This window comes from Pieris napi, chromosome 13 (assembly GCF_905475465.1).
Source record: "Pieris napi chromosome 13, ilPieNapi1.2, whole genome shotgun sequence".
NCBI classification, from domain to species: Eukaryota; Metazoa; Arthropoda; class Insecta; order Lepidoptera; family Pieridae; genus Pieris; species Pieris napi.
In genome coordinates this window covers 2,424,340-2,437,107 of record NC_062246.1, presented here as the reverse complement: position 1 = coordinate 2,437,107, position 12,768 = coordinate 2,424,340, and the positions used below count along the sequence as shown (strand labels likewise).

At 30.1% G+C, this 12,768-nt stretch overlaps 4 protein-coding genes and 1 long non-coding RNA gene across 6 annotated transcripts; 3 read left to right on the top strand and 2 right to left on the bottom strand.

The window, feature by feature from the left end:
* The first annotated feature begins 549 nt into the window (after positions 1–549).
* LOC125055106 (protein SDA1 homolog) lies at positions 550–2,882 on the top strand. 2 transcript variants are annotated; one of them, XM_047657349.1, is made up of 2 exons: positions 893–1,020; positions 1,115–2,882. In XM_047657349.1, exon 2 carries the CDS (start codon positions 1,126–1,128, stop codon positions 2,830–2,832), a length of 1,707 nt encoding a protein of 568 aa, XP_047513305.1. In that variant the 5' UTR covers positions 893–1,020; positions 1,115–1,125; the 3' UTR covers positions 2,833–2,882. The 2 variants fall into 2 exon arrangements, with proteins under 2 accessions (XP_047513304.1, XP_047513305.1); XM_047657348.1 differs by having other exon boundaries at positions 550–2,882.
* A 498-nt stretch (positions 2,883–3,380) lies between these two features.
* Positions 3,381–4,159, top strand: LOC125055107 (ragulator complex protein LAMTOR2 homolog). Its single transcript, XM_047657350.1, has 2 exons — positions 3,381–3,693; positions 3,768–4,159. Exons 1-2 carry the CDS (start codon positions 3,626–3,628, stop codon positions 4,075–4,077), a joined length of 378 nt encoding a protein of 125 aa, XP_047513306.1. The 5' UTR covers positions 3,381–3,625; the 3' UTR covers positions 4,078–4,159.
* A 2,901-nt stretch (positions 4,160–7,060) lies between these two features.
* On the bottom strand, positions 7,061–7,355 carry LOC125055462. Its single transcript, XR_007117897.1, has 2 exons — positions 7,297–7,355; positions 7,061–7,134 (listed from the first exon to the last, which is right to left on the bottom strand). It is a non-coding gene; the product is annotated as an uncharacterized LOC125055462 (long non-coding RNA).
* Positions 7,356–7,935: 580 nt separating this feature from the next.
* On the top strand, positions 7,936–10,065 carry LOC125055148 (nibrin). Its single transcript, XM_047657420.1, has one exon. It carries the CDS (start codon positions 8,207–8,209, stop codon positions 9,962–9,964), a length of 1,758 nt encoding a protein of 585 aa, XP_047513376.1. The 5' UTR covers positions 7,936–8,206; the 3' UTR covers positions 9,965–10,065.
* On the bottom strand, positions 10,021–12,434 carry LOC125055149 (ribosomal L1 domain-containing protein CG13096). The gene is made up of 5 exons (XM_047657421.1): positions 11,927–12,434; positions 11,530–11,668; positions 10,927–11,353; positions 10,501–10,663; positions 10,021–10,128 (listed from the first exon to the last, which is right to left on the bottom strand). The coding sequence occupies exons 1-5, from the start codon at positions 12,271–12,273 to the stop codon at positions 10,065–10,067; spliced, it is 1,140 nt and encodes a 379-aa protein (XP_047513377.1). The 5' UTR covers positions 12,274–12,434; the 3' UTR covers positions 10,021–10,064.
* Between the last annotated feature and the right edge of the window lie 334 nt (positions 12,435–12,768).

The window sequence follows — 12,768 nt, the reverse complement described above, 5'->3', positions numbered from 1 at the left end:
CGTACTACACTTAATTAAAAGTTTATACACTGTATAATGCTTCCTATCTCATTTTCTCCCACGTTGGATCTTGTGAATTTATTTCAAACTTTTATTATTTTAGTTTTTACCAAATTAAAGTTATAAATAAAAATTTAACATTAAAATATATTTTTTTTAAAGAAAAGATCCTACATTTTGATAGAGAAAAAGTCTAATTTACATATTTTAATTATAAAAACTTTGTTTTTGAAGGTTTCACTTCTACCACGTGTGAATTGGACACATGATTTTTATTACATATATGTACATCTATTTTTTGCGTCATAAATTGTCACAAACAATTATATTGATTTATTAATGTGGTTTATACATTTTTATACAACAGTCTCGGTAAGAAAGAGCTAGGGAGCAATTCCCTCGCAATGCTTTTAATTTTTAAATTTTAAAATGAAATTTGAATGTGACATTCACGATTTTATTATAGAAGATATATGAATACGTATTGTCACAGCCCACAGGACACACTAACTGATATGACATTTGACAAGAACATGACACATTATCAATGTCATTTTTCACATGTTAAAAACATGTAACATTTTTGAAGCCACATGTTTTAAATGTTGAATAATTGTGGAATTTTATTAACCTGATATATTTTGTGATATGTGAATTCCATAAAGCAAAGAAATACATACAATTAAAATGGTGCGTCACAACAATCAGCTACCAAATAATTTGACTCAGTTACAAAATTTGGTTAAGAGAGATCCAGATTCATATAAAGATGAATTTCGACAACAACTTGCTCATTTTGAAACAACGTTGGAAATATTTAACCTGAATCCTACGCAGTATAGTAAGAAATTGGATGAGCAAGCAATGTTCTTAGCACAGGTTACTCAGTGTTATCAAAATGATATGAAGACTTTCCCACAAAAGATTGTGGACATTTTGAAAACGCATAACACTGTTCTTCATAATGATATGAGGCTAGCCTTGTGTAAATGCCTCATCCTCTTGAGAAATAAAAATTTTGTAAGTGCATTTGACTTGTTGGAAATATTTTTCTTCTTAATTAAGTGCCAAGATAAAAATCTTAGAGAATATTTAAAAACTCATATAATTACAGACATCAAAAATATGAATATGAAGCATAAAGATATGAAATTAAACTCAACACTACAGAATTTTATTTTTACTATGTTGCGAGATACAAATGTGAAAACATCCAAGCTGGCAGTTGATATATTGATTGAATTATACCATAAAAATATTTGGAATGATCATAAAACTGTCAACATAATTGCTGATATTGGATGCTTTTCAAAGGTTACTAAAGTTATGGTAGCTTCCCTGAAATTTTTTTTGAGTCGTGAGGAAGAGGAGAAGCCAGATTCAGATAGTGAAGATGAAGTAGACCCAAGAGATACAATGATATCAAATAAATTCAACAAGAAAACCCGGAAACGTGAAAAAATGGTAGATAAAGTTAAGAAAATTGCAAAGAAAATCAAAAAGAGGAAAGAGAAAGCACCTATTTTTAATTTTTCTGCACTTCACCTCATAAACAATCCTCAAGGATTTGCTGAAAAGTTATTTAAACAAGTAGAAGCTTCTAATGACCGATTTGAGGTAAAATTAATGACTTTGGATGTTATATCAAGGCTGATTGGTTTACACAATTTGTTTTTGTTTAACTATTATCCTTTTATTGCAAGATTATTAATGCCACATCAAAGAGAAGTCACAAGGATACTTCAATTTGCCGCTCAGTCTGCTCATGAGCTGGTACCTCCAGAGGTTATTGAACCTGTTATGAAGTCTATTGCAAATAATTTTATTACTGAAAGAAATTCTACAGATGTAATGGCAGTAGGATTAAATGCTGTTAGAGAAATCTGTGCTCGTTGCCCTTTGGCTGTTACAGAAGACCTTCTTCAAGATTTAGTACAGTATAAAACCTACAAAGAAAAATCTGTCATGATGGCAGCCAGATCATTAATTCAACTTTACAGGCAATCAATGCCAAAGATGCTTCATAAAAAAGATAGGGGACGACCCTCGGAAGCGTCTTTAGATCTCAAGACAAAGCAATATGGTGAAATGGACATAAAGGATTATGTACCAGGATCAGAAGTCTTGTTAGAAAAAGAAGATATAACAGATAATGCTAAAAAAGGTGTCAGGAAACTTAAAAAGAAAGTGGCTGAATCTGACGATGAATGGGTTGATGTTGCTTCTTCAGATTCGGAAATTAATATTTCTGATAGTGATGAGAGTGAACCTGAAACCGAAGAAGAAGAAGAAGAAGAGAAAAAGGTTGATCCTAGTGACAAAAATGGAGAAAATATTCCACCAACTGTTGAAAATCGAAAAATTTTAAAAGGTAAACGGAAACTAACTCCAGAAGAAATACAGGAAAAGATTAAAACAGCACGTGAAGTTGCCATGGACAAAATATTCACAGATGAAGATTTTAAAAGAATTGAAGCTGCTCAAATTAAGAAGCATATAACAGGAGTAAAACGGAAGTCAGTTGCTGTAGAAGAAGAGGATGAATCCTCTGAATTAGTAAAACTCGCTGACATTGAAAATATTTACAAAAAACGAAAGCATGACAAAAATGCGCGGCTAGAAAGTGTGCTAAAAGGTCGTGAGGAGAGGGAAAAGTTTGGTTATAAAGACAGAAGGAAAAATGCTAACTGTTCTAAAACAAATAGGGAAAAGCGTAAAACAAAGTCATATCAGATGGTTAAACATAAAGCACGAGGGAAAATAAAAAGGTCTTTTAAGGAAAAGCAGGTCGCATTTAGAAATTACTTGATTAAGCAGAAGAAAATGATGTAATAAGACAAGAAACTTTTGTGTTATCAATAATAAATGATATTAATATTAAATTCTGTTATTTTATATTTATTACGAATGTAAATACATGGCTAAGAATGTTGTGGTTAGGTTACTCGTATGTCATATTATATCCCAGTCAAAATAGTCTCAGCTTGAAATGTTTTGGACATAAAAAAGGCACATATAGCTATATATAGCCTATGTTACTCAAGGATAATGTAGTATATTTATGGTGAAAGAATTTACCACCAAGGGCTCGGTGGTAAACAAATAAAACCCAATACGCAAATAGAGACAGAAAAACTGTTACTCTGTTTCGCTTGCACTTAAGTATTTCACGTTAATGCCTTCTCTCTTTAGTTATTATTGTTATTTTAGAAGCTCATCTAGTTCTATACTCTAGCTACGATTTTATGTCAAATTTCGTTTCATTCTTTATTACGTTATCATTTCTATGGTCGAAACTACAGATACAAAAAAACAACACTACTGTCATAACCATGTTACTGTCAATGGGTCTTACGACTTACTAGTTACTGTGCTTTATTGTCCTGTCATTATTCTATCAACTAAGCATAAATATTAAATAATCTCTTGCAAGGAAGTACAAATAATAAATTTAAAAGTAAAAAAATAATTAATGTGATTAAAGTATCTGTGTAAAACTTACATTTGATAATAGAATTTAGAATGGGTCTTTAAGGAGACGCAATCAATTCAATATTATCCAATAACGTGTAATCAACTATTATATACAGCCTGATTTCAAACAGTGTATCACATATTTGTTAAAATGTTAAAACCAAAAGCGTTGACACAAGTGCTTAGTCAAGCAAATACAGGAGGTGTAGAAAATACATTGTAACTATAAAAACCATTGTTTTACTGATTTGTGTTAAATTTTATAGTTTTGACAATTTATTCTTAACTTTCAGGCTCTTGACACATCAAGGTGCACTCCTAGCATATTCAGGTTACAATGATAAGGATGCAAGAGTAACAGCTGCTATTGCAAGTAACGTCTGGTCAGCATATGAGAAACAGGGGAAAAATGTTTTTAAAGAAGATAAATTACATTTAATTCTTGTAGACTGTCAGAATGGAAAGATTGCTGTTACCCAAGTAGCTAATTTATTACTGTGCTTGTATTCTAAGGAAACTGTTGGCTTTGGTATTTTGAAAGAAAAAATTAATGCAATTGCACAATATTTAGAAGGACCCTTAAAACAAGTAGCTAGTTCTTAAAGTTATTTTTAATGATTATCACATATGTATATAAGCATTATATTACTGTATTTTGTTATAATAATAAATGCCACACTGTTAATTTATGACTTTATTGATTTTAAAAACTGACTTCAGCTTGGTAACTTTTTTTTAACAAGAGCTAATATGTATAAAGTTATGCAAGAGGTTAGATAAAAGGTCTTTGAACTTGAATTTACTTGGGTATGTAGACGCACCTGGTATTTGCCCAAGTATATATGTATAGTACCAATAAATGTCGATATAATAATTATTGTTTGAAGTTATTTAATTGTCGTGTGTGAACACAGCCTGCTACACCACTTACTGCTGATTGCTTAGTATAATAGCAATTGGCAAATATTCTTTCTAGAATTTCAAGTTTGTAACCCAACATTGGATGTCCTGAGATGGCCATGGACCACCTTGCCCACCTCTATATTTGCCTCTAGCTGAGTACTGATCAAATCTGTGAAGCTGACAAAATTAAAACCAACATTGCATTGCCTATTTTTGAGATATTATTTTATTTGTATCTCATAAGAAAAAAGTGTGTGGCCCACCAGTGGTCTATCTGTTACCTATTAATTTTTAAACACAAATAGCCTGGGGCTGACACGCCATCCATTTTTTTCTAAGACATGATGGTTTCTTTACGATGTTTTCCTTAACGTACGGGTGAGTGTTAACTTTTAAATACTCATAGAAGTCATTTTGGTGTACAGACGAGGTTTCTAACCTCGGAACCCCTACGACCTCATAAATCAAGCCACTAGGCCAAGTGCTCTTATCGCAAGACCTTTTGGCCTTTTGCTAATGCCTTTAACTAGGACTATGACTTCCATTAAAAATAAAAATCCATTTTTAACGTACAGGAGTCAGACTTAGCGCTTTCTGAATCTTACCCGAAGTTCGGGTCCTAATTACATTTAGAACTTTGCCCTAGTTTTAGGATAAAGCAGTACGGTGGCAGGTACTAGTATAGGCGGACTTATATGAAGAAGAAATAATAGTTTATAGTAGGTATCTAATTATAAATTTATTGAATTTTTTAAAATACTTTATGGCCTGGGGGTCTAGCCATATTGGTGTCGAAAAGTATTCTACATACACTACCGCTTTTGCGTAATTGTACTGTCGAAAACGCTTCGTTTGTAGCCAAGAGGCATGTCGATACATTACCGCAAAGTCGACAGCGTAGATGCGAGCTGCTGTTCGTAGCACCTTATTCCGTCATATTGTCTCTGGATTAAATGTATTCCTAATGTCACTTTTATAAACAAACATTAGAATATCAGCAAGGTCGAAACAATTTTCGATTTAAGTGGAATTTACGGAAGGTGCAAAGTGAATATATGAATTTAATTGCATGTTTAAATTAATTATGGTTTGTTTCATGTTTTGTCATAAATTTAAGGCTACAAATTAATACAATATTTTGAAATTGCATAATCGCGATATATAATAATTAGTAGTACTCATACTTTGATATTTTTAGGATTTGACCTCACAACTAATCTGCATAATGAAGAAGCAACATATTTTGTTACCGGTTAGAAGAAACAATATAAATAGTACTGTGGATTGATAAATAAAGATTGAAAATAAGGTTGACTAGAACTTGATAAAGTCCAAGGAATTAAAAAACAATAGAAAAAAAACGTAGACTAGTGTGAACACTGAAATTAGAGTTTGATTTAAGCTTTAATTAGGTTTGGTGTTTGTGCTTGAACATTTTTAATGTCAATTTGAAAGCAGTTTTGTATATAAGTGTAGAATTTATATGTGTTTTGCTACTAGTTGGAATTATCTCTGTTTATGTCCATCAAACAATTTCAGTTTAAGTTAGAGTCATAAAGGTTGATTGTTTATAATAAATTTATACTTTTAGAAAGTGAGAATTGAAAAGCAGCAAGTACTCAATGAAATGAAAAGAGGGATTAATAAAAATTATAAAATAGAAACTTAGTCTGGTATGACATTAAAACCCTTAATGAACCTTTGATTCCATATTGATGTTCCAACATCTTAGATATAAATTTAAGTTTGATGCTGATTTTAAGTTAATATTTATGTCAATTAACTTTTGGTTATATCAGTGATTTGCTACTAGTTAATATGTAAATGCAAAATCTGTTTAAGTAAGAAATGAATAAACATTGTATGTTATGTATTTGTCAGTTTTATTTTTGGCAATTTACCTATGTCTTCTTTAGTAGGAAAAGCCATTAAAGTGGTTCACAATATTAGTTCATTTTACAAGAATATACCTACAGATAATGCACATATGAATGACCCGTACCTACTAATAGTTAGGAATATTAAACAAACAGGTAGCAAAATAAAAATGATTCAGTTATGGTTATTTTTTTATTAAAATAAGGCACCATATATCTTCCTTAACATAATGCAGTCTGCATTATTTCATACAACTTGTCTTATTTTTTACATTATTCATAAAATGCTTCATTCCCCATTATCAAATTCATTTTCAGGTACATAATATAACACTTAAATTAATTAAAAGATAAGACTTGTCCATTTGTGGTTTTTTTTATATATTTTTAGTTGTCTTATTAGCTTCTCTTTTTCTGAAAATAAAATATTTTAGTACTTTGATCAAATAGAAAACTGACAAACTAAACTGTAAGATCAGTCCAAGGTTTGTTCAATAGGTAACTTTAATATTAAAACTCTTTACTTAATTCTAAACTTAAAAATATACTTAATTTGTCACTTTGCTGCTTATTGTCAATTAAAGTTTTTAATAACCAAACAATGTCAGTAACTCCCAAGGGACTTGAATTCAAACTTCTCATTCATTAACAATATTATAATAACTTCTCTAGTATATTAACATTTATAAATAATTAAAGAAAATATCTGCTTACCATTACTTAGTATTGCTCACTAGATTTTATATTTCCAAAGTTCAAGAAGTATAAATCCACTTTATTTGATTAATTTAAATCAATGTTATATCATTAGCTTCTATTATAATTACAATAAAATATATTTAGAACTTCTAATTATGTTCATTAGTGACTGCTTTCTCATCTGAAATAATATAAATAAAATGTACAATCATTTTACTTTGTGATTACGTAATATAAGCAATATTAAATGGTATATGTGTATTTTTCAAACTAAAGAACAATTTTATAAACTTACATGCAATATAAATATCAATAAAAGATATCCAATATAAACAGGATTTACCTCTACTAATTTGCTGATTTTCTTGATATTTTCATATTTATCTGTGTCTATTATGTTATCCTCGCATTGATTCATAGAAAAACTAAAACTCTTAACTTAAAAATATTCACTCTAGTTTAAATTATTATAATTACACGAGATCGTTAAAAAAAAGACAGATAACAAATTAAAACCATTTCGTTAAAACGTCCAAAATATGAGATGTTTTTAAAACGGTAGTCATTAAAGATGGCAATAGTTGTACTGAATTATTGCAAACAGCAGCTTTTGAGATCACGCTAAAACATGGCGGAGAAACGCCGTTTTTTCTACACTGCCGAAACATTAATTGGCCGTTGGCTACCGAATAGCGTAAGCGTTAATGTGTGTCTTTTCGTAGCACTGTCATGGCGTCGCTTATTGTATCCCGACTCACGCCTTTAGGGCCTAGGCTACCGACTGTCGACACGAGCTGTCATTTTCATACAAATTTAGTTTTCGACTTTCTACATACACTACTGTTAAGCCATCTTGGCTAGACCCCCTGGTAACGAAACCTTTTAAGTCAATTTATTTTTGTAAAATTGTAAACTTCACAGACTTCGCAAAGTAATTTTACAAAATGTCAATTGTAACTTTTGTTGACATAATATCAACACATAAACTTTAATTTGATTTTTGAATTTAGCTTGGTAAATGGTAATTGGCTGTCGGCACTCGGCATCTTATTTTCCGCGTCTGAAATCGAATAGTTTGTAAAACACTTACAAGTTAAAGCAATTATATGTTATAATCGCGCAGTGCGCTAAAGTGAAGAAATTCGTAACTGGGCAGTGAGGTATATCAATCTTAAACTACAATACTATTTGATAACCTACATGTGATAAAAACCCGTTTATGCTAACTTACTACGCCAAATTAGATCTGTATAATGTGGTTCCTTACCTCAAATAGTGAGAGTAGAATTATTTACGTTAACGAAAATAAAAATGTCACGGTAGGTCGAAGCATTGATGCTCAAAATAGTAATTTTGCAGTTCCTGATGATCCCTCACTAAGTAGGAAGCATGCAACGTTGTCTGTCAAGGATGGTGAACTTGTCCTTCGCGATCTAGGATCAAAGTATGGAACTTATATCAACAATAATATTGAGAAAGTGGTCAGTGAGGTTGACCACATAATAAATTCTGGTGATGTTGTAAAATTTGGCAAAATGAACTGTATATGGAAAGTAAATCAACTTCATTTCATAACATGCACCTCCACTCTAAAGGGGGAAAATCTTCAAACTTTAAGTGTACATCTTATGAAGCTAGGTGGAGAATTAAAAAATAACTGGGATGACACATGTTATTATTTAACTATGCCTGCAATAACATTAACAATAAAAGTTGTGTTAGCATTAGTGCAAGGCTCACATATTGTGACTACAGAATATTGGAAGAAGTGTCTTGAAGCAGTGAACACAAATGGGCCTTTACCAAGTCCAAAAGACTTTGTGCCTCAAATTGTAGAAACTACATTAAATAAAGAAATTGTTTCATTTTTACCCAATGATCAGAGACAACAGCTTTTTAGTGGAAAAAGCTTTGTTTTTTTCTCAAAGAGACAGATGGAAATGTATGAAGTGGTATTGTTGAAAAGTTCTGCTAAACCTCTTTTATTAAGTGAATGCAAAATGACAAAGTCAGGTCTTTGTGAACCAAATGTTATTGTTATACAGTATAATATAACATCAACTTCTCAAGAAAGCCAAGCTCAAAAAGAACAAATAAATAATATTGTTGGATTTTTAAAAAGCAAGGGCAAAAGGTTAATACCAGATCCTGAAATTGGTTTGGCAATTCTTTACTGTTCTACCAATAAGTATTGTAATCCAGATTTTAATTTTACATCAGAAGTTATTAAGCAAGTAACTGGTGCTGCTGTTAAAAGTAATAAAATTTTAGCACCAGAGACACAAGAATCATCACAAGATTCTCATAAGAAAGAAAATGTTGTAATTAATGAAAGTTTAAATTCCAAAAATGACATTGATTCTGAAATTTCAAAAAGAAAAAGGAAGTTAAGTGATGAAAATGATGACAGCATCAGTAATAAAAAAATTCACGCTCATAGCGTTTCATCATATGATGGAAATAAAAGGGCAGCTGAGGAAGACTTAAGCAACAGTTCTAAAAAAATTGCATTAAGTAATGATGATGATGATGGAATGTTCAACTTTGTTACCAATGAAACAAACAAGAATACAGATAAAAAGTTAAATTTGGCCAAACCATCTAAAAGAAAAATGGCTAGTGAAGATGATGATGACCTATTCAATTTTTTGGGAAAAAAGAAACCCTGTCCAGAAACTAATTTAATTAATGAAAAGGAATTAATACCCGAGGCAAATATTGTTAAAGTAGACAATGTTAAGGTGGAAGAATTGCGTGGCACTAAATTACAAGAATTAATGGAAAGAAACTCTAACCTTGTTAACACAAGGACAATAAAGAAGGAGGATATATCAGATTTGGATGAAAAGTTTCATAACATTGATATTGGCAGTACTACAATTATCTTAAGGAATGACCTAATTGTAAAAAGAGAACCTATTGAAATAAAACCAATTCTGGGTGAAGTTAAGAATTTCAAGAAGTTCAAAAAAGTTTGGCCTCCCAAAATGCAAGTGTCTATTATTACTTAGAAGTCTGGTACTGATAAAAGTTGATATATAACAATTAGTTAAATGCATACAATTTATTATGATTTAAAGTTTATTATTTTACAATAAAGTAATGAATATTCTATTCACTTTCATTATCACTAGATTCATCCATTTCTTCATCTTGAGCATCTTCTTTGTTATCTCTGTAAAAAAAATATACATATATATTTTTTATGACACTGACTGTAACCTACATTATCATCAAAATTTTTTAATTCTTTGCAATACAGCAGATAATAAATAACTATATTTAAAACTTTTTGACACTATCAACCATTGCATGATTATTATGTGAATTTCTATTGTAAAATAAAAATTTTGTAGCCTTAATTTTTGATTATTTAATAAACTACTATAATGAGTTACAAAAATGTTGTTAGTGAGTTACCTATACTAATATTTACAGGCTTATTTAACCTGACTTGTTAAGGGTTAAAAATATTAGTGGGACTAGTGTCTCACAAAAAGCATATAAAATAATCTTTAATTAATTGACAAATTATATAGAAACATACTGTTTTTTTGTTAATTTATCCTTTTGAATTTTTACATAGACACTTCCACCTGGAGCAATTTTAACAATAGCACCTGGTATTGTTGAAAGTTCATCTTCATATTCTCTGAATTCTTTTGGTACATGTTTCTTAATTTTTGGTGGTGCAATCAGATTAGAGGGTCCTGTAAAAACATATATTTTCATTTACTTAAAAAATTGGCAGTATACTAACAGTATGTTAAAACTAGTTTAATTATTGAAATGAAATGGATTAAAGGTACTAAATATTCTAGTAAATATTAAATTTTTATAATACAATGTTTTATATATACCACAGAGTTTATATGCACCATTAGTAAATCTTAGCTAAATTTATCATCTACCTAAAAATATCCTATATAACAATCATTCAGTATTACTGTTCATGAAATAATTAGGAACTTACTCAGTGTCATATATATAGGTAGAGAAAGTGACTGTGGTAATTTAAGAAAAAGAGATCTTATATTTGGTTCTCCTCCAGGATATCTTTCTGCTAATTGCTTAATAATAGCTAGTATATTTTCCTTTATATGTCCTTGAGGCATTCCAGTGTGTCCAACTACCAAATTTGATATAGCACCTTCATTCAATCTTAACATAACAGTGCGCAATCCAACATCAATATCCTTTTTTAAATCTTTCTTTTCATTAATATTTACTGGGATAAGCATGTTATGTTTCTTGAAAAACATATTTCCTAAATGGTGGGATACATGATTTAAAACTCTTGTATCAACCATAATAAAGTCATGTTGTGTCATAAGTCTTCTTCTCAATTCAAACTGATCATATTCTACTCGTAACTGTCGCATAGGTAGTATGGTTTTCACCTGAAACATATTATTACAAATAAATTATACAAAACTATTATCTAATTTATAACGGTACTAAATCAACCTCTCAAATAACTAGATTAACACCTTGTAAATATTAAAATAATATAACAGTCAGTCAGTCTTGGTCACTGCTTTTTGAATGAGAGATATTTTAATATTACTATACATACACTGGTAACTCCAGCTTTTCTCAAAAGATCTTCCCAATGTTCAATAGTAGGTTCATGGTCAGGTTTCTTTCCTTTTTTCAAATCTGGTGTTATTAAACATATTTCTCCTGGTGAAGCAGCTGTACTGTGAGGTAGGACACTAAAAAAATATTAGGTATTAATTTCTTTAATGAAAAGCCTTTAAATATTTCTTAAATATGTATTTAAATAGATGTGTATCTTAAATACATGTTGAAGGATGTCCTTACACTACACCTCTTAAAACAATTAATAAATATATTAATAATGATATAATACCCCATGTAATAGCATATGAACTTTTTGAAATATTAGATTTCTTACATTATGTAGTAGCATTGTTAAGCTTTTTATACAAAATAGTATCAATCTTACTTACAACTTTATATTTCCTGTAGTGTTTTGAATTTTTATGCAACGGATTTGCAAAAATATTGGATTTTCATCACCAAAAATCATATTTTTTGTGTTGTAATTCTCTGTTAACTTACTAAGAGCATTTAAAGATAAATCTAATAAATTTTCATCAATAGCTTTGGAAGGATAAATGTATTTGACTTTCTTCTTCGTAGAGCTTACAATCGACGTTTCTTTTATTTTATTTTTTACATTATTCGATTTAACATGCTCCTTAGCAGTACCAGTTTTCTTAAATGGTTTTTTCGATTTAATTTTGATACCTGGAAGTTTTTCCTTCTTAAGAAGTTTTGGTTTTACTGCAACCATAGTGACAAATTATAGTAATCACTAACACTTAATTTGATGTCTGAACAAGATTTAGTTATAACATTTAATCATCAAGCGTGGGTATAGTTAAATTTTATAACCAACAAATTAAAACTAAACTACACAATCACAAGTACACAATTCTACACGTGACAACTGACAAAGCGAAAATGTGTTAGACAACTTGTGGTAAATGTCAACCTCTGAAAACTTGAGTTGTCTCAGCTAATATTATCTATATCGACTTTGTCAAAAAACGTCTCAAGAACGAAGAGAGATAGGTAGACCCACAAGGTACATAATATACATAAACAATAGCTTTATTCACACCACTGATTACTTTTACCTACATATTGTGTGTTTTTCCAAAAAAATCAGCATAAGTATTTAAATAAATAACGACTTGTAGCTACATATTATGATTGGTACATTGTTTATTAAATCCTCATCTGCCTTCCCTTGCTTCTCTTTCCATCCCTAGGGTACTACTTTGTT

Excerpts from the sequence above, each read along its gene's own strand:
- LOC125055107 (XM_047657350.1), top strand. The coding sequence starts at position 3,626 with ATGTTAAAACCAAAAGCGTTGACACAAGTGCTTAGTCAAGCAAATACA. Across the intron at positions 3,694-3,767 it reads GGAGGTGTAGAAAATACATT|GCTCTTGACACATCAAGGTG; the intron begins GTAACTATAAAA and ends CTTAACTTTCAG.
- LOC125055148 (XM_047657420.1), top strand. The coding sequence starts at position 8,207 with ATGTGGTTCCTTACCTCAAATAGTGAGAGTAGAATTATTTACGTTAAC.
- LOC125055106 (XM_047657348.1), top strand. The coding sequence starts at position 688 with ATGGTGCGTCACAACAATCAGCTACCAAATAATTTGACTCAGTTACAA.
- LOC125055149 (XM_047657421.1), bottom strand. The coding sequence starts at position 12,273 with ATGGTTGCAGTAAAACCAAAACTTCTTAAGAAGGAAAAACTTCCAGGT. Across the intron at positions 11,669-11,926 it reads ACTACAGGAAATATAAAGTT|TGTCCTACCTCACAGTACAG; the intron begins GTAAGTAAGATT and ends ATATTTTTTTAG. Across the intron at positions 10,664-10,926 it reads ACCTATATATATGACACTGA|GACCCTCTAATCTGATTGCA; the intron begins GTAAGTTCCTAA and ends ATGTTTTTACAG.